Source organism: Chelmon rostratus, chromosome 14, assembly GCF_017976325.1.
Source record: "Chelmon rostratus isolate fCheRos1 chromosome 14, fCheRos1.pri, whole genome shotgun sequence".
Taxonomy (NCBI): domain Eukaryota; kingdom Metazoa; phylum Chordata; class Actinopteri; order Chaetodontiformes; family Chaetodontidae; genus Chelmon; species Chelmon rostratus.
The window spans coordinates 10,160,093-10,180,916 of record NC_055671.1 but is presented as its reverse complement, the minus strand read 5'-3'; the positions used below and the strand labels follow the sequence as shown (position 1 = coordinate 10,180,916).

The window sequence follows — 20,824 nt, the reverse complement described above, 5'->3', positions numbered from 1 at the left end:
ATCTCCTGAGACCGACACCTGTTGTTCAAAATTCAGTCACATGCTGACTCCATTCGAGGCTCCGCCCACATGGCCTTGACCCCTCAGATGACACCCGTCACCCCTGGCTTTGAACTGCAACCTAAGAATACCTCACAAAAGTATTCACAGGTCCACATGGATCTCCTGTAACTGACGCTGAGAAAATGTTTTCCCTGTTTTCGCAGGGAGGACCACGCTAGGCAGTGAGGGGACAGACATCCCCCTGCAGGGCCCCGGCATCGCAGCCCAGCACTGCTACATTGAAAACAAAGCAGGCAGCATCACCTTGTATCCATGTGGGAACCAGTGCTCCGTAGATGGCCTCCCCATCTCCAAACCTTATCGCCTGACACAAGGTAGGACTGTCACACATTTAAGTGACTGCTGTAGTATGAGTGTTAACTGTTTTTATGCATTCGATATCAGTTAACTTATATAACTAAAATGATTTTGCCAAATGATTACATGTGATTGAGTAGAACAATAATGCATATATTTGCCATGCTAGCAAGAATGGCGCTGTGGTCTATCAGTTGGTCGGTTCACCACTTTGTAGAGATATTTATTGAGCCTAGAGGCTGAATCCTAATGATTCTGGTGACCCCCCTGTCTCTCATCAAGCCACCAGCAGATCAAAGTTTCACCTTTCCAGTGAAACATCTCAAATCTATGAGGTGGATTGGCACAAAATTTAGCACAGACATCCATGGACTGCAGAGGATGAATGCTAATAACTTACAGTTATTCCTTGACGTTTCCTCTTGTGCTACCACGCGTTGACATTTGCAGTTTGATGTACACTGATGAGCTGCTAGCATGCTATTAGTCTTATGAAATCACATTGATGTACAATCAGATTGCTTATTAAAACCGTAAATGCATTGCAGTATCACATCCACATACATAAACTGGGTACTGCTAAGTATTAAGTTCATTAGAGGCAAAGTGAACAATAACGCTGTCTAGCATCACAAAAACAAAACAGTCAAAGCAGCCCCATGTCCCTCCAGTAACATGCATACTTAAGGCATAATAGTCCCGCCCCCGTCAGTCCCTTCTCCATGGGATCCAAGCCAGCAGCTACACCAGAATGTCATTTGAAGCTGGGTGATGGGCCAGTGTGTGTGGAGGCAGCAGCTGCTGAACAAGAATACTTCAGGCTTTGCTTCTTTCAAAGGACATGCCATGAAGTCCTGAATAAAACAACTCAGGAACAGAGGAGACCGCTTCATTTATATAATAAGGAACTTTGCTGCAGCCTCATGGACCTTTGACTTCAGCTTGAAGGATGAAATAAATTATAAACTCTCGGTGGATTATCCATAACTGGAAACAAAACTTCAGTGAGTGAGTCTCAGAGAACGATTCGGGCATTCTACTAATCCATCAGAAATGCAGAGAAAGGGGAAGGAGTTGATTTCACTCACTGGTTAATTGCACGTGAGTTAAACTTGTCAGTTTATTTATGCCAGTTCAACGATCAGTGCACTCTATACCGTTTAGGGAGGATGAGTCCATCGACATCACAAATAACCAATAATGGATATGCCACTCTTTGTCCTGTCGGTGTCACACTTCAGGATTGCTGTTTCTTCCCTCATGCTGGAATCGCTGTCATTCTTCATCGTCCTTATTTTAACACATATTAAGCTGAAGTGTGGTTTAAACTAAAAAAAAAAAAAAAGTTGGTCAATACACTCTTATTGTTTTGAATATTTAATGCTGTTAGTGAGACAGCTTTGCAGATTGTGTGCAAACACACAGCACATGTGCAGTGGCCTGTAAAAACTGCAAAGTGACTGCAGCCATTATACTGCATTAGTTAGCCACAGAAGGGCTGATTTTGAGTTATATTTTAACTCCAATCAGTTGAATGGTTGAAGTGACTGAGAGTCAGTAATGCTTGGATATGAAAACAGCCAACACTGAATCAGCTATAATTTGTCCTGGCAGGGTGCATGCTGTGTTTTGGCCAGTCTGCCTTTTTCCGCTTCAACCATCCAGAGGAGGCCCTGCGGATGAAGAGCATGCTGCCTGGAGGACTGAGCACCGCAAGACCTCATCCTACTGGTAAAGACCCTGCTTTGATAACGACACAGCACTCCACACTGAACAGTTCCTGTGATCCAGCCGCTGTGAAAAGCCCACAGTCTGTGTTCATACTCATGCAGTCAGTCATGATAATCTATCAGAGACGTAGAAATAAATGTGTCAGTGACAACTGTGTGTACGAAGGCTGTGCAGTTTCCTCAGCAGCTATTCTGGGCAGAGCAAATGCTTTGGGCTGAGAGATATTCAGTCACAGATGCATTCTGACTACTTAAAAAATCAAGAAGTTACATAATTTCCCGTTAATGCTGAACATGGATTGTGCATCTTCTGGGAAGGATGACTTATCGTGATCAAGCTGTACGTGATTAGCTGTTTAGGCTTTCCATGTTTTCGAGTTTACTTCCAAACAAATGGTTGCTGAGATGATGTGATAAAAGATAACTGTAAACACGTGCATCAGTTAGACATCAGGAGGTAAAACTCAGAACTGAGTGACTTTTGTTGTTAAACTGACTTATTTACATCAAAAGTTTAGAAAATGACTGAACGTGTTTGTTTTGTGTTGCTCTGAGTTTATCAGTTCTTCAGTCTCCTGCACAGTTGATCTTGACTGAATTATTAGTCATTATCCTCGACTGGAAGCAGAAATAGCTTGCTCAGGACTAATTTTCTGTGGCCTACATTGTGATCTAGTTCATTTAAATCTGTGGTTTTCGCTCAAGGTGTGACCCCATTGTGGCACAGGCTTATTGTGATCTTTCTTTTTATGGCTACGTTCGGATGATGTTATATTATTCTGGCCCACTGCCGGCTGTGATTGCCGCCGTGTGCTGCCTATGATATTTAGAGTCCATTCTCCTCTGACCTTATTGGTTTGGCTGTCAGTGCCTGAACAGTACAGTACGAGCCACCACACCCTGCCCAGTCTGTATGGCCCACTCTTTCCTGACCAGGCCCTGATTTCATCAGCTCTGAATGAGGCACGCGACTGCGGCTTTTATATTTAGCAGCTCCAGATCCCCGTAGGATTACAACGCAAGTGAGGAGCACAACATCCCTCATACAGGAGAGCATGGGCCCCGAGACATTTATCACTGTTTAAAGTGAGCTACAGACACTCTGTGCGTGAATGTGTGTGCAACAACATGTTCAGGCATGTGTATTTTTCCTTTTATGGTTTACCCTCTTTGTCCTCCAGCACTAAACTGAGGTGTGGTGGATGTCAAGGCAAAGATGACACAGGACAGATCCCTCCCACTGTGTTTGTTTATGTGTTTTTGCAACTGTCTGTTTGAGTGTCCTCTTCCTTTATTCAACTGGAATGCTCATGCACAAGTGTTTCTGTCTCCCTTCGCAGACTCCCACAGTGTCCTGAATGGGAGCCATCAGTCCTTTTCCAGCAACGGCGACTCCAAAACCAACAACGTAGCAAAGAACGTCCAGGACTCTTCGGTGCTGAATGTCTCATCAGCGTCAGGATCTGGTAAACAGCCTATTCCACAGCCCTCCCCACCAAACATGCTCAATGGGAGAAACAGCTCCATGAAAGAGGACTCCATTTACGAAAACAGCAGCAGCTTTCTGAGCCAGAACCTCGGCAACAAAACCCCTCCAGTACCTGCCAGGTCCGCTCAAACCAACCACACTCCTGTCCCTCATCCAAGGACCTCACTCTCTGTGGCCTCAAGCAGGACTAGTGGTGGTCAGAGGGCTCAGGAGAGCCCAAAGCTGCTTAGGAATGTGAGAGCAGAGGCCACATCCAGCCTCACTCTACCTAGCAGGGGGTCAGGACAGGCCACAGAAAACTCCAGCCTGAGTCATAAACCATCCTCCGTCAAAATTTCCCCAACAGCTCCATCCAGCCCTCGAGTTCGAGGCTCCTCTCTACAGAAGAGATCCCCCAGCCCTATGAGAGATCAGCACCTGTCTCATGTCGACGCCCCCCAAAGGCTCAGGACTCCTGAGCCGACTGGGTCCACCAGCCTGAGAGAGCTTCCTCCTCTCAGCCCTTGCATGTCCCACAGAGGGACCCCGGGATCACAGGGCTTCACTGCTAAACCTGTCCCCGAGAGCCCCCAGGGACCCCGCAAACACATAGCTCCTTCAAAAGCAGAAGCCATGAGGGCACTGTATGCCCAGAGTCCATCGTCCCTCTCTGGGCTGGAGAAGGAGGCTGGAGGGAGGCAGTTAAGGCCTGGTCCAGGCTGTGCCATCAAATCCGGCCTGGGCTCTCTGTCCGGTTCGTCTCCTCTTGGTAGCCCTCATAGCCAAAGAAAGACCCCCTGCATGACCGTGAAAGGATCTTCCAGCAAGGAACAGAGTCTTACGAAACCATACACCCGGGAACGCAAAAACAGCATATCTGAGATCAGTGACAACGAGGACGAGCTGTTGGAATACCACCGCTGGCAGAGAGAGGAGAGGCTGCGTGAGCAGGAAATGGAGAAACTGGTAAGTGATCAGCACTTAAGATATGACTTCACACGAGATATGAGAGTAAAAAAATCACTTCAGTAAGAAAGGTTCAGTCCAAATGTGAATGCTGATGTGAACCTCGCTCAGGAAGTTATAAAGAAAACATTTGCTGCCCTTTACGACTGGTTGTTTAGTCCATATCCTGTGTATGTGTGGAATTTGTATATACTTTAAATCTGCAGTTATCAATTTTTGGCCACTTTGGAGAAAAACATCAAAACAAACTGACAGGTGCAGAGCCACAGCTGTATCCGGCTGTGCAAAAAACATCTTTTCAAACATCTCAGAGACACAGAGCAACATCAGGATTCATTTAGAGTGGTGACCTGACAAATGTAAGTCCAGCGTTTACTCTCGCTTTAGCTGTGTTTGATCTCCACCAGCCTCTGAAAAAATAGCTCTAAATTTACCCTGCTAAATACGATCATGTTCAGCCACCACTTGATGGTGGAAGACAGGGGACACAGCTAACCCGGCTTTGTCTGAAGATAAAAAATAGCTAACTACCAGCACCTATAAAGCTCACTAATTAACTTGTATGTCTTGTTTTTTAAGCCTTTATGCTAAGCTAATGCCTACCATAGAATGTATGGTAGTTTTAACCTGGTTACACTGAGCCAGTTGTCTCCTCTAGTTTCAGAAGTGGTGCAAATTATGTCATTTTGCACAGATTAAACAAGTGAGAAACAAAATGTTAATTGATGATCTTTAGAGGTGCTGGTAGGCAGATTTTAGCCAGGTTAATTGTTTTACGCTAAGCTAAGACAACCATCTCCTGGCTGTAGCTTCATATTTAAGGCATCAGAGTGGTATTAAACTCTCTGCAACAAAGTAAACAGAAGTACTTCTTTAATCCTTTAATCTAAAAACACATTTTTCCTTAAGATTAAGTTGTTTGTGTCATTAGCTCGGGTATTGGTTTTTGTTAGCAACACAACGTGAAAAAGTATCTTTGGCTTCACTGCATAGCTTTAAAAACAACACAGGACAAGTGATGAGGACAAACACTATAGCGTCAACAAACCCTGTGATTTTAAAGGACATGAATACAGTCGAGTGGAGAAGGCGCTGACACTGCGGACATGGCAGACAGCATGTCTGCATTCAGATATCTTGTCTAAATCTCCTGGCACACAGCCTGGAGCTCATCTCCCCGGAGCATTACTGGCATCGTCAGCCCATGTGGCCCGAGGAACACGGGGTCAACATTCCTCCACAGGTCTTAAGGTCCAGAGCGGAGGGCGCGGCCGGTTGTTGCTCAACACTGTATTTATCAAACGGGGCGAGTGGCTGTCACTTTCAAAGCTGCCCCCGCTGGACCGAAGGCTCTTTCTTACTTGTGCCCACCCTATAGATTATAGGCTGCATACTTGTTATCCATCCTCAGTCCACACCCACCAGACCCCGACACCATTCTTCGGCCCCCACCCCAGCCTGTCTCTGACAGCTGAAGGGATGGCAGGGGGAGGAGGGGGTGGGGTAATTTCCAGCAATCCATGCCCACAGACTATTTCAGGAACCAAAAGGTTTCTAGTAACAAATAAGAGAGTTACTGACGGCATGCGTCTGAGCTGGACTGATCGGAATCATGAGAATAATACAGTAAAATATGTCCGTGCACAGAGGACAGACACATGCTGAATGTAGATAACCACTGTGTGAAAAAGTTCCTCGATGACACATTAAACAGTCAGCGACCATGTTAACATCCCAGAGGACAAGTCACGTAGAGGTGGATGGAGCCCCCTTAAAATAATAGTGAGGCATTTTGGGAATTACGCTTATTCACTTTCTTGCCAAGAGTTAAATGGCTAAAGCCAGCTAGCTTAGCGTAACTACTGGAAGCTGAGGCAAACAGCTAGCCTGGCAAAGGTAAAAATACACACAAACAAACACAGCACCACAGATTGACACTCTAAACTTCTTTTGTTTAATCCCTTCAAAAAACAAAGTGTAACAATGACAAATGCTGCTATGAAGTTGAGAGGCTGTTAGCTTAGCTTAGCAGAAAGGCTAGAAAAAAACAAACAAGTGCGTAAGTGTAAAACTTAACAAATTAAAAGTATGAAGTAAGGAGGACCTAAAGTCCCGTAAGTGTCCCCTGAAGCTACATTTTTTACAGAACCTTAGGGTCTTTAGGGTAAAATAATGCTATGAACGGCGCCATGTTTCAAACATACTTGAGAAATCAACAAACTCTTAAAAGCTATACATGCTGCTTACCTCCACAGACTTCAGAGCATAGGCCTATAATGATAAGGCATAGACCTAATATGAACTTAACCCACGCAATAATGACATGTGTGAGCAAGATTGAACAAAAAAAACAAAAAATCACCTTTCAGGACTTTAGGGCTACAGATACTGCATTGTATTGTTACATGGGTGTTGGAGGTGCTAGCTGTTGTAATGTCTCCTGGCGGTGATGTTAGCTCATCTCATCTCTTAACTCTCAGCAAGATAGCAAATAAACGTATTTCCCAAAACTATTTCTCCTGCATTAGCTCGCCGTCTTGATGCTCCATCATATCACAGCACTTCTAAACTTCCTGTTATGTGTGTTGCAGTTGTGTTTAAATGGTGCATAATCCCCACATAAGATACATTTAATGGAAAACCAGATGACGTGTGGCGACCTTTGTGTGGGGCCCTCCAGGTTCTTGACTTGTTGGTACCGCAGCCTTGACAGAAGCTCACAAAAGTGATGAACTGTAGATGTATAGATGAAAAAGACAAAGGCAGGATATCCTGTCAGTGAAATGAATGCTCTACATTTGGCACACTGCTCTCTTGGCACAGTTGGCACAGCTATGCTGATTTTTTTTTATAATCTCACTTTACTGAACCCAACCTACATACATGGATATTCCTGCACTTTAAAAAAAAGCCCATGCTGCACTTTATCTCTTGGCAAAAGTAAAGGGCATGGCAAGAGAGGAAGAGATGTAATAGAAAAGTTAATTTTAGCATCGATTCCACCAGTAAAAGGCCAAATTGCTGGTTTGCAGCAGAGTCCAAATATTTCTATTTTTGAGGGGGTTCTGGTTAATTTACAGGATTTCTATGGTGATACATAAAGCAAAAACACTGTAATTGTTTATTTCAGTGCTACACTATTTTTCTACCCTAGAAGACCTGCATTTACTAGTTAAAGTTCAAAAGTTCAGAGTTTTAGGAAATACACTCATTCACTTTCTTACAAACAGTTAGATGAGAAGGTCGATGCCTCTCTGATATCTGTTACCTTATATAACATACCATAACTTGATAGACCATGTTACTTAGTGATCTTAAAAAGTGCTGGTAAGCAGATTTTGTTGCCTTTGGACAGAGCCAGGCTAGCAGTTTCCCTCTGTTTCAAGTCTTTGTGCTAAGCTAAGTTAACCAGCTGATGGCTGTGGCCTTAAATTTAACAGACATATATGAGAGTGGTATGGAGCAAATAAGCATCTTTTTCAAAACTGCTACAACCTGTTATCAGGTTCATTTATTTTTCTCTCATTATGTTCATGTTTTACTGAACCTGCCAGTTTAAAGCTCTGAATTTCAGTTAAATATTGTTTCACATAATGCTTTCCTGATTTTCATCATAAAATGAACTAAATAGCATAAACAGCTGTCCAAGGTATAAATCTTGCAGTTAAAGTCAATTCTCATGACAGACTTAGTGTGGGAACAGCCTGAATAATTTAAATACCAGACAAAAGTGGGCTGGTGGTTGTGGAAGCAACAATACTACAGCAAGAAGCACATCAGGCACAATTGTTTCTAGTCTTGCCAGATTTCTAATTATTGCGCTGTTATTCTGGTAGATTAAAGCAAACATCCCATTGTTTGGAGTGATGAGACACAGCAGACTGGCCGCAAACTAGAACCATGTGGCATCTCACACAAATACATAACACAATGAAGGAAAATGAAAGAGGAGTCTAAAATAGAGCAACACTGAAAGCCTTTCTGATCAGAAAGTAGCAGCTCTGACAGGTTTTACTATGAACCCCCCTCCTGAGACCCAAACTACATCAGCTTCGACCCTCCTGCTATCAGGTTACAGTTGTCCCGTGCCAGAAGCTGAGGGACAGCTGTCTAAATGGGACAATGTCACACAAGGACTCCTGAATCTGATCTGCCATACGATCTATAATGTAGGGCGGCCTGCTTACGTCTCACATCTCTTCTGTAGGAGCGACAGAGGCTGGAGACCATCATCAATCTGTGTGCAGGGTATAATCATGAGGACAGTGCTGTGGAGCTGGCTGAGGTGGTGAGGAGCGGGCTGTTGGGGGGCGCCACAGGAACCTGCTCTGACACAGGAGCTGGGATGTCCCTTCAGGGGATAGACAGACCCCAGAGGGCGAGGGAGAACGATGAGGAAGCCCAGAGAGAGGAGTCCAGCAGCACAGAGAGCACACATCAAGAGGTAATCCACACATTCATGCAGGCATGTAAGCCTGGAGGGAGAGAAGTGCTGGATTAGGTTTTTTTTGTGGTTCGCTCTGATTATGAAACTTAGTAGTGTGTTCTCTCTGCCCTCAGTGTGAGGAGCTGTTAGCCGGTCAGGACCAGGTCCACCTGGAGGAGGAGAGGAACAGGATCTTGGCCAGGGTTGATGACTTGAAGCACAGAGTCAGTGAACTGGAGCAGCAGCTACAAGAGACCAAACAGGAGGTCCACACGCAGACACTAACAGCCACACTGTTGATGAAATACGGCAGTTTAGCTTGCATGCTCTCTCTCTTTCACCCCCCGACATTTATTTATCTTGACAGCACTTGTTGGTTTGCAGACTCTGACTCCATATTTGTCTCTAGGTGGAGATGGAGCAGGCCCTGCTGCAGGCAGAGAGGCAGGCGGAGCAGGAGCAGGTGGAGGCTGAAACTGAAATCATCTCTCAGCTGCAGCTCAAACTCAGCCAGCTGGACAAGGCCACCCAGAAAGAGAAGGACAAGGTGGGCATGCAGCACACAACAACGTTATGCAGTAAATCGGTTTGCTCACAGCCACTGCACGTGAATGTTGGACATGTTCCTGCGTTTGAATAAAAACTCCTTCCTGAATGTGTAAACACTATAGACCCTCAACTGACTTGCACTGCTTATTTCTGTCCTAAAACACAAAGCACAAACTGTCTTCTCTCTGAGATGTCCATCAGTTCTTGTGTTTAAAAAGACAACTTTTAGCTGGACGTGACCAGCACTAAAATGTTGATTCAGATATGCATATGTCTTTTGATTTTTCTCTCACATGTATGAAGCATTGCAACCCGTAACTCTCCTGCTGACCTAACCTCAGCTTCAATCCTCTAATACTTTAACTGCCTCAGCCTGGTAGCTTTAAAGCTTGCCTGCATGATTTGAGTTGTCTGTGATTTTTTTTTTGTTTCTCCCTGGGCTGGTGTGTGTGTGTGTACGTGTGTGTGTGTGTGTGTGTGTGTGTGTGTGTGTGTGTGTGTGTGTGTGTGTGTGTGTGTGTGTGTACATGTGCATGAATGCGGACCCAATGGTGCGTGTGTGTGTTTCTATGTGTTTTTAGGGGAGGGCTAATATGTCGGCTGAGCGGAAGGTCCTGGAAAAGCAGAGGAATGAGTACAATGAGCTGAAGAGGCAGTTTGATAAGTGCCCCTTGTCTCTAAGGGAACAGTTACAGGAGCAGCTCAGCAGGGTCAGTGTTCTCACGCAGCCCACTGGCTGGCAACAGTGAGTTATAATATACCAAATACCACAGTTCTGTCTGATCTGCACAGAAACGGCCGCAGACGTAACACTGACTCTGTTTTGAAGCACTTGGAGCTACTCTTTGATCTGCAGACTGTGCATTTCCTCTTTTTCTGCTGTCGCCCTTCATTATCTAAACATGTAAGGTTTATTATATCAGTGCCATTTGTACGTGTGACTAAACAGTAGGCAACGCTTCTGCTGCTCCAGTGGCAGTTTTTTAAACTGCTGCTTAATCTCTGCTGTTCCCTCATTCTGGATGCTTGAAACGTCAAATGCAATAAGCATTGATTAATAATGTCATTAACAGCTTCGCTCTAAAAGTTTGCATGCCTTTTACCATGAATGATTCAAGTCACACACGCACACTTAATGTCTATAGGCAGAGCACTGGTAGATTTGATGGTATGACATTTTGTTTGCTTCATCTCGGACATTAAAGGATAAGGCTGATGTTTTTGTCTGTTTTTCTTATTGTGAACAAATTTCAGGAAACACCAAAACCAACAATGTGTTTGAGTACTTTCAGACCTCTCGGGCCACAATTGTATGCTGCCATTTTCAAAAAACGTTCTAAAACATGCTGGCTTGTAGCAAACGTTACTGAGTGAACAGTACATTTATTGGGAACTATTTTCAGCCGTGGATTAATACATGCTCGGAGGTATTTACAGTAGCAGGACGGTGTATGTGAGACTGAGTCAAAATGAAGAGCAATGCGTTCATCATAAAGAGGGGAACATGTCACCTGGGGCGAATAAGACGTATCAACAGACAGTTCTAGTGAATCACTGTTGGTTGGTTGGTTCTTTTCATGGGATTTTTCAATAATAAGAAAAATCTAGAATATGCCAAGTTTATCCTTTAATACCTCTGTTTGCTTGAGTTCGAACAGTGCAAATAACCTGCATGTACCTCCATGTTTGGACAGAAAGCTGAAGCTCTGGAAGTTGGGACCAAGCAGTTTGAGGAGCTGGAGTTCTGCCAGCTGGAGGAGGAGAGCAGCCTGGAGGAGAAGAAGGAGACGCAGAGCTCACAGCTTCTCCAAGAGCGAGCCGACTATCACTGCAGCGTGGCCCAGAGGAAGGTGGGGACGCGTGCACTGCAGAAGATACGTGTGTGTGTTTAATAGTGAGATTATATGTGAGCGTGACATCTAGAAACTGGACATGTTGATATGGCAGGAGAAGATGGGCGCTCTGGAGGCTCAGGTGAAGCAGCTGGGGTTACAGGCAGCTCGAGACTGTGAGAGGATGGCTAAAGACAGGACACTGACTCTGCAGCTGTTGCACAAGGTTAGCCTCCCACATAACGGCGTGTATCTATTTCATAATAGAGCCGCATGGCGAGCTCATTGTACAAGTGTATCCCATCTGGTTGTGCCCTTCAGGAACAGGACAGGTTGTGTGCCCTGGAGAGGAGATACCAAACCTTGACAGGAGGCAGGAACTTCCCAAAGGCCAACATCACTATGAAAGAGGTGAGCAGGAACACATGGGTTATGATATCACAAGTACTGCAAAAAACTCCTTCCTTCCAAGTGGATTTTTTTTTTAACTTAGATGAACTTCTCGAACAGGAGCTTCTTCACATCAGCGAGCCTGACCTTGTTTATATGGACGGTCCTCCTCATAGCCCCTGTCCCTCCTCTGCCGCCTTCTCCTCCTCTCACATCCCCTCCCCTGAACTCTGTCCTGTTAGACTACAAGAGGTAAATCTCAGCAAAATCCTCTTTGTGGCCAAACCTAACAAAGCCTGTGCTGCAGTTCCTCCAATGAATAAGGCATGAGGGTGTGTTAGCAAATACTGACAAACAACAGCAGGCATGCTGTGTATATGTAGGTAGATCAAGTTTATGCTTTTATCTGCATACCCCCAGTGTATAGTTATACCATCTAGAATGGAATCATTTGAGGAGAATTGTTCATAAACTAGATGATGCTAAATAAAAACCTGGAAGCTGACCTTTGGGATGATTAATCTGAGTTGTGAGTGTGATGCCCACATGTTTGCTTTGTGCATCCTTGCATGACTTCTCTTAGTCTAAGCCATCTTCAGCCTCCTTATCGCTGTGTTTTTGGCTGTTGATGCAGGAATACCTCAGGCTCTCTGATGTCTATAAGATGTATGGAAACGCTTCTGTGCAGCCTCGCTCTTCTTCTCCTGCTGCTCTCCACTGCCTCTCCCTCGCTGTAGCTCCAGCTCTGCCGTGTGAGGTACACACCCTGCCTGCTCTCTGTCATACTCTCCCATATGTTTCTCTGACAGCTTTCCTAACGCTCTTTTCCACGTTCTCCTCTCTCCCTGTTCTGTGAACGTATGTGTGTGTGTGTGCATGTTGTTTCTGCGTGTGATGACTGGTTGTCTACGTGAAGGACTACATCACAGTCAGTCAGTTAAGCCACATCTTTGGGATGCACAGAGTTGATCCCTCCTCTTCCTCCTCTGTTCCATCATTCCAACTTGCCTCCTCTGAATCCACCTTCTCTTGCCACTCAGCTGCATGTGGTCCTTCCTCCTTTCTCTCTGCACAGGTTTGTTATTCTCTCCCATTTTGGTAACTGACGACACCATTTCAGTGTTTTGTTTCACTGAACAGTCGCGATATCCAAAGCAGCAACCTCAGCTTGCTATTGCTGCGAGAATGTTAATCTTTCCTGTACCTGCCTGATGTTCTGTCACTGATGCTGATGCTGTACTGCCCCCCCGTCTCCTTTGGCTGAATGCTTTTCATCACCTCAGAGCCAGCCTGAGCTGAGCAGGAATGCAATGTGTCCTATTAACCTCGAGCGCTGGTACCAGGACATCATGGCTGCTGGAGAGCCTCAGTCATGTCCTCCACCACTGCCTGCAAAGTCTTTTTCCACACGCAGACAGGGGCAGGTAAATTCTCCACTCTTTCTCACCTACTGATTTCTCCTCTCCTGGTTGTCCGCGTTCAGTGTGTTCAATTCAGTGTCTTGGTAAAGGGAGCTAACAGCAGGCCAGATGCGTTGCCAACACACCATCTAGAACCACTGAATGTGAATGACCTCCTCACCAGCCACTCAACCATCCATATTATCATGGCTAGAAGGCCCTCTAGTGGACAAAACAGGACAAGGTAGTCTGTGAAACTTGCCAAACACTTGCATTAGGTCAAACACAGACATAAGAGGCTTAATAAGGAACTTTGATACCATTTCTCATTTAGAAATTCTGATGTTGATCTCCAGTCTGATCTCCAGCTGGACACTTGACCCTGCATGTAACTTACATGCACGAGGCTCATCAGTGCTGAGATACAAAGCTTCCATGACAGCCAAGATCATTTCTCTTATTCTGACATCTAGACAGCGGGACAGGACATAAACTAAATGTCACAGCTAACAGAAATGTAGGTTTATGTATTTTGAGAAGACATCAAGGACACTGCAATCCAGTTCATATGTTCAGATGAGTTCCTTTTCAGAATTCAGACTTTATGTGCAATAGATGTAGAGGTGGAACAAGTACTCAGATCTAAATTTAATCACTTTTTTTTGTGAATTTTTCCTCAGGGATCAATAAAGTCATTTATTTTCTTATCTTATGATAATACATCATCATTTATTCACTGATTATATTTTGTATTATTTGTCTATATCAGCAAAGCAATTAAGTTATCAAATAAATTTAGTGGAGTAAAATGGAAAAGTACCTCAAAATTACACTTATTTATATTACACTTACAAGTTTTTCGAAAGAACTTTCCAGATTAAGAAAACAATGTAGAAGGGGTGAGGATTTTTTTTGAATTATTATTATTATTATTATTATTTGCACCAACAGCATATCCAACTCCTCCTCAAAGGTGAAAGATAATGAACTGATCTGTCTTGTTTCTCTCAGCTATTGAAGTCCAGATCCGATGGCGAGGTCGGACAGGCAGCATCATGCACAGCTGCAGCCCTGCCACACTCTGGTGGTGCCGCTCATGAGAAAAATGCATCCACCAGGGTGGGCCCATCAACTTAACACATGTAGACTGTAAAAACAAATCTTTTCAGTGGTTAAATGTGTGACGTTATCTATGTGCTTTACAGGGGTTGCAGTTAATGCTGAGAGAGATGTCAAACCCATTAGACATGGACTCCAGGAGGCAGCTGCCTCTGCAGAGCAAAGGTACTCGAGTCCCTCAGTCCCACCTCACCTGGCGGTGGAGGGTTTCAGCTGCCATCCACTCATAACATTCAGACAGATTGAAGTCTACAGAGGAGAGCTGTGGTCATTTATTCTAGAACATGGAAGGCTGTAGCGTCTTTCTCCTTAAAGTCTGTGTGGACTGTTTGTGTCAGCTCTGCCTCGTTTGGCATGCTCTGATCAGATTATAATCATCTGCTGGCAATGACTTGGAGTTATCAGTAGAGGGCACTGTAGGTCTGTGACAGCTGTCTCTGCTCCCTGTCTGCCTGCACAGATCTGTCTCCCACAGTCCATCACTCCATCCTGCACCATCAGTCGCCACCGAGTGGCAGCCAAGCGTACGACACCCTGAGCCTGGAGAGCTCAGACAGCATGGAGACCAGCGTCTCCACCGGCAACTCCGCCTGTACTCCAGAAAGGTGAGAGACTGGAAAATGAGTCGGCTCTGTTTCCATGGGAACACTCAAGTCTGCCCCGTCTCCCAGGAGAAGGGTCACTGCGCTTTGTTCCCGTGACAACATCGCTGCTCCCTGGCTGTTGCCATGCCAACCTCTTCAAGTTTTCAGTGTTTCATGAAGTTAGGAGTTCAAAGACACAGTTTACTGCTGCTCATCATCTCCTCCTGCTCCCAATGTTTGGTTTCCAGGCATGTCTGTTTACTTTTCTCACCCCAAGCCTTGTCGTAGCCGTGCCATCACACACTCCTCTCCTCTGTGTGTTGTAGTGCCTGTGGGTTAGAGGCCCAGAGAATAGAGGAGATGGAGAAGATGCTGAAGGAGGCGCAGCAGGAGAAAGCCAGGCTGATTGAGAACCGAGTAAGTTCCCAGCCCAAGTGCTGCAGAGTTTTGATGTGACAGGACATTAGTTATCACCATTTACCTTCATTTAAGCTTTCAACTAGAGTCACAGCAGTTAGTCAACTGATTAATTAGTCCATCGGCAGAAAATTAATCAGGACCCATTTTAATCATTTATTAATTGTTTTAGTCATTTTTCAAGCAAATGTGCCAAAATGTGCTGCATTTCTGTGTCATTAATGACAGAAAACTGAACACCTTCAGGTTTTAGACTGTGGGTCCAAATAAAACAAGCAATCTGAATAAATCTCTATGGACTGTGAGATATCATGACACTATTTTCTAAGGTTTTATAAATAAAGTGATGTATTGTTTATTCAAAAGAATAACTGACAATAATAAAAACAATCACTAGCTGCTGCAGTAGTTTCAACTGGCAGACCTGAAGTTATTGCTTCAGCTCTGGTGTAACGGACGCTGTGCTAATAGAGCTAATCTGCGCTGTTTTCAGCAGTGAGAATACAATGGCTGCCCTCTCAAAATTAATATTTATGTTTCTCACAAATACTGAAACCATGATAGTGCAGCCTCGGATGTATAGATAGAAGAACCTATGGATTTTGTTGCTGGAGTCAGGGCTGGACAGTAGTGATAAAACCACAGTTTATATGAACTCCTTAATTTGGACCTGAGATTTTGTAAATCAATAACATGATGTGATCCCATCATCCCCCAAACTTCCCCCGAAAGTTGATGAACAGTTATGACGAGATAGATAAGACACATCACTGTCGAAGTGTTCACCCAGCTCCAGGTGTGGTGAAAGGAAGTCGTAAGTCGTTTGTTTACCTTTTTTATCATTTCTACATGTTGAAACAAAGTAGATCTGTATGTAAGTCTCTGAAAGCTGCAAAGGATCATTTTACATCAGCAAAGCTTAACCTTCTATATACAGACTTCAGGGATATATTTTACAAAACCCTGGATTGGGACTTGTATTCTCATGTGCCTCTTCTGACAGTCGTTCACTTTGTATTGCAATATTTGCCTAAAATTTGCATATTGTCCCCGTCTCCCTTTCCCCCCCCTGTTATTTCTTTCCTCTCTTCTCTCCATCTGTTCCTCTGTCTCCCCCCCCGACGCTCCCAGGAGAGGGAGGTGCAGGCTCGGCGGCAGATGTTGGAGGAGGAGCGGAGGAGGCGAGAGGAGGCCGAGAGGAGGCTTCAGGATGAGACGGCCCACAGGCAGAGGCTGGTGGAGGAGGAGGTGAAGATGAGAGAGAAACACTTCTCCCAGGTCAGTGGAGCAGCGGGAGGAGACGGGCGGCGGGAAGAAGAGAGAGGAGGCAGCGGAGGGAGGAGGGGACGGGAGACTTGGGGGAGAGGATGAGAGGCGAGACACTGAAGAAAGCCTGGGTATATGGGGAGATCAAAGATTGTCAGGGAAGGGAGAGAAAGGGGAGAGGATGGAGAGGAGGGTGGAGAGTGCGAGAGGAAGAACAGAGAGAAAAGTGGATGCGGGGGGTGCACAAAAAAAATATAATGTACACATAATTAATGCTTTAATCTTGACTGAGTGTATTTAATTACCAGTCATCTGCGGTATGAGCAAACAAATCCTCAAATCATCAAATACAGATGCACCTACTCGACTTATTAACAGAGCTGTCTTTGTTCTCACAGCTGCTATAAACACACTTCTTACACTGACAATTCATCAGACAACTATTTATAATGTGACAGGGGTCATTAGCATTATTATTATATTAGCTCTCCTCAGCAAAGGAGAGTTTTAGCTTTCTTTAGCTCGTCGTTTTGGTTTTATGGCTGCAACTTTATTGTTTTAGATACATTAAAACATAGTGGAGCATTGAGCAGCTAAAGAGATATTTCCCTCAGGAGTCAGCGGAGACCAAAGAGGAGCTAAAAGTCGAGTGAATACTGGGCTCTAATTCATGAGGTGGAGGACTCCAAATGAATGCTGATGTTGCTCTGTGTCAGGACTTAAAAATGCACAAATGTTTGCTAACATTTTCAACCACAGCTCAATGCAGAACACATGTCACGTCATTTTTATGGTTAGCATTCATAGACATTTTCATTTTGTTCTTGTAATTTCCTTATGAACGCTTTAGATTTGACTCCACCTTCCCCCAAAAGACTTAAAACAACTCTGCTACTGCCATATCTTCATCTTCTCACACCTCTTGGTGTCAAAATAACATGGAGCGCTTTCTTCACAGGCCCGTCCGATGACGCGCTACCTGCCGAACCGTAAGGAGGAGTTTGACCTGCGTGCCCACGTGGAGTCGTCCGGCCACAGCATCGACACCTGCCCCTTCGTCATCCTCACAGAGAAGATGTGCAAGGGCCACCTGGTGAAGATGGGCGGCAAAATCAAGTCATGGAAGAAACGCTGGTTCGTTTTTGACCGTCTCAAGAGGAACTTCTCGTATTACGTGGGTGAGGATACAGCAGCATTTCATCTATGATGCGAGGGTTTGTTTCTTTAATTATTATGGCTCGTGTGTTAGTGGAGCTTTCTTTATTCTGGAAGTCTCACTGGATCCAGGATCTCATTTGCGAGCCAGACAACTTCAAGTTGCGTTGCAGTTCATTCCAATAAGAAGCAGTACTGGGAACCAGTGTTCACCAGTTCAGAGTTGGTATGGAGAACTTTTAAAGTGAACCTATCCTCTGGTCTATTGCCTCAACTGTTCTTTGAACTCAACCATCCTATTTACTTGATGATGATGACGCGTCGCTATAGAAATACACACTGAGGCGAGTCCCTGGTGAGGGAAAATGAAGTTCAGTTCAACGTTTGCAAATACTAAGAAGGATGAAGAGGCCAAGAGCTCGCTCAGTTTCACACGCAGTGAGTTCAGGGAACCTTAAAGTGCTCTTGAAGATGAAAAAACTGAACGCAGAACAGAAAACGTTCTTCAGATCAAGGAGAAGAGTTGTATTAACCTTTGCTGGTTAAAATGCAGAGAGGTTTCAGCCTCACAGGATCTTCATCAGGGCAGATGTAGTAAAAACAGATATGGACAGCTGCTACTCTAAATAGACAATACAGCAGAAACAATATTTCATCACATAGTTGCATCACGTGAATCACATCACTCAGAATGATGCAGTCCTGTCAGTATGATCATTTAAGAAAGGTTATGGTTATGTTTACAAAAACTGTTCATAATCAGTTTCCTCATTCAAACCCAGAAATGGCAGCAATTACACACCCTGTCTTTCAGCCATCCTTCGGTGCTTCCAAAATAGAAACATTTACAGGGACAAGTGAGGCGATACACTGCACATGTGGTGTTACAGTTAATGAATTGGACCAGACGGCTTTTAGTGTTTTTGAGTTTTTCAGAGCAGCACCCTGTGGCCTTAGCTTTGTCTGGAGACCCAAACACCACATCTTGCCTTGCCAAAAAGGTTGGTGTGTCATATGTTGAGATTTTCTATCAAAGTTCATTTTAAGATCTGCAAATTTGCAAAAAAAAAAAAAAAAAAACCCAACAGCTCAGGCCTTTGAGGCCTTAGAGTAAGCCTGTAAATCTACTCAATGTCCTCTGCACCAGCAGGACTTCACAGGCTGCAGGACTAATAGCTTATATTAACTTTTCTGGATTCACTATAAAGGATCCTACTGTGTTCAAGTTCTGCTTGACTTGTCCAACTCAAGTCTCAAGCCCAGTTTGCAGAAAGGGTTTCAGATTAAAGCAATCAAACCGATTTGCTCACATAAGGATCCACTCGCACACAGTATTCATCAACTGAAAACTTCATGGGGAAAAGTTCCTGTGCGCCAGGCCCGGACCTGATTTATTCAGTTCACCCGTCAGCAGTGCTGAGACTCTTCTGAAGAATGTACACTTCTCTCTCTTTGCTGTGTTTTTCAATAAAACCCGACTTGTGTCCCAACCAGCGTTTATTCATCTGGAACCAAACACTAATTAAAGCTGCACTAAATGGGATTTTCCGCCTTGTTCTTGTGTGTTAACGCCGAAGTCAGTTTGTAATTCACGTCTATCGGACTGTCCCCTGAATTTGAAACGAGAACAGTTAGTTTTCTGAATAATTCACCAGCGTGTGTTTTCGAGCCGTTATTTTACAATCAAGTTCAAAATAGAATCCGAGGATGTTTTTATTACTGTCGCCCCTGTTCTCTTTGCTCCCCTCTCTCTCTCCACTCACTTGCCTAGCCTTTTCACCCCCTTACTCCTGACGAAGATGATGGTGATGATGGTGATGAAATAAGATGCAATACTTTCTCTAGATGTGTTTTTCTTGGGGAGGAGGCTAGCTCCTGGCTTGTTCGTGACTAATAAAACGAAACTCACATTTCAAAAACATTTATCTCATTACTAAGCAGATTTGACTTATGGAAAAGGGAAAGCAAGAAAAAGTGTCAGACGTATTTCAAAAGATTGCCTTTAATTGTTGCTGGATGTTTGTTTCGTAGCCAGGCCCTCCAGTGTGCACGGAATAGACAAAAAGACCACTGTTTATTTGAACACGAGTGGACCCCAGAAATGCTTTAAACTGGTTTTATTTGAAGACAATTGATCTCAGACGTGAAAAAAGTCCCCTTCACACTTAAATGACTTCAGTTTAGCCCCAAACTAGAGAAACCCATCAGTCCAGTGAGCTTCATCCGCAGGTTTCCCTGAAACTTAACTCCAAACGCCTCAGTTTGGAGTGACTTTAAAATGCTTAAAGACATTCTGTGAATAGAGAAGAGCCATGCAAAGGACTGGGCAGAAGGTCTGACCTGCTTCAAGGGAAATGTGGAACTGAAAGATCAAATCCAATATATAAAAAAAAGATAGGCGCTTCTTTTTAAGATTTACAAAAGATCTCAAGAAGTGAACCTCGCCGGCAGGGAAGAGGCTGAAAAACCACAGAGACAATCCAGAAAGTACGACTGAGGAAAACAAGTCAAATTAATAGGATGGTAAAGACTTCAGGCATAGCTTGAAATAGACTTGCACTTTTAATTAACTTTTACTCTGATACAGTGCTCCTCATACCTATTCATGGGTTGTGTGTTGCTGGGAAAAAGAGTTCACACCTTTCTCCTTCTTTCTGCGTCTCGGTTTAAGTCCCTCCACAAACGACTTTCATGCCAGGGTTTGATCTTTTGTGCAAACTAACATGATTGAGACACGTAATAATTGTGAACCAATACAATATTGCTCTTTAAAGTATTCTAATTAATCTACAACAAACAATCCACATCCGTTCAAATATGTCTGCTGTTCGCTATCCGGCTCTGATTCTCTGGCAGTTAAAGGCTTATTGAGCTGTTTTCATTCAAGTCGTCGTTGATCGAAGAGGCAGAGGAACATTTGTCCAAAAGCAGAAGTGTTTGGCTTAAGCAGGACATTTAAAAAGAATGATGGTGAATCACACACACAAAATGAGACTGCAATGGTTTTGAAGTGATGCCAGTAAAACTTGCTACTGACTTCATTTTAGCTGATCTCCTGCACACAAAAAAAGTTCCATTTTGTCTGTGCAGTTTGTTGATAAAATCAGTCCTACTTTGGAAAAGCCCCCCGATTGTACAACTTTTACATCCCGTGACTCTTTT

The 20,824-nt window shown here is 44.2% G+C and overlaps 1 protein-coding gene across 5 annotated transcripts in view; it reads left to right on the top strand.

The window, feature by feature from the left end:
- The window catches only part of LOC121617234 (pleckstrin homology-like domain family B member 1), a 29,625-nt gene that overhangs the window by 6,692 nt on the left and 2,109 nt on the right, over window positions 1-20,824 (top strand). For 3 of the 5 annotated variants that reach the window (XM_041952335.1, XM_041952334.1, XM_041952333.1), the window contains 17 exons: window positions 207-377; window positions 1,975-2,091; window positions 3,431-4,524; window positions 8,732-8,968; window positions 9,085-9,216; window positions 9,360-9,497; window positions 10,081-10,209; window positions 11,194-11,349; window positions 11,447-11,557; window positions 11,653-11,742; window positions 13,005-13,145; window positions 14,133-14,240; window positions 14,327-14,405; window positions 14,701-14,845; window positions 15,151-15,241; window positions 16,373-16,519; window positions 17,466-17,685. In XM_041952335.1, the coding sequence (XP_041808269.1) occupies window positions 207-377; window positions 1,975-2,091; window positions 3,431-4,524; window positions 8,732-8,968; window positions 9,085-9,216; window positions 9,360-9,497; window positions 10,081-10,209; window positions 11,194-11,349; window positions 11,447-11,557; window positions 11,653-11,742; window positions 13,005-13,145; window positions 14,133-14,240; window positions 14,327-14,405; window positions 14,701-14,845; window positions 15,151-15,241; window positions 16,373-16,519; window positions 17,466-17,685 (3,306 nt within the window). The remainder of the gene's footprint in view (window positions 1-206; window positions 378-1,974; window positions 2,092-3,430; window positions 4,525-8,731; window positions 8,969-9,084; window positions 9,217-9,359; window positions 9,498-10,080; window positions 10,210-11,193; window positions 11,350-11,446; window positions 11,558-11,652; window positions 11,743-13,004; window positions 13,146-14,132; window positions 14,241-14,326; window positions 14,406-14,700; window positions 14,846-15,150; window positions 15,242-16,372; window positions 16,520-17,465; window positions 17,686-20,824) is intronic. The other 2 variants (XM_041952336.1, XM_041952337.1) reach the window with 2 other exon arrangements.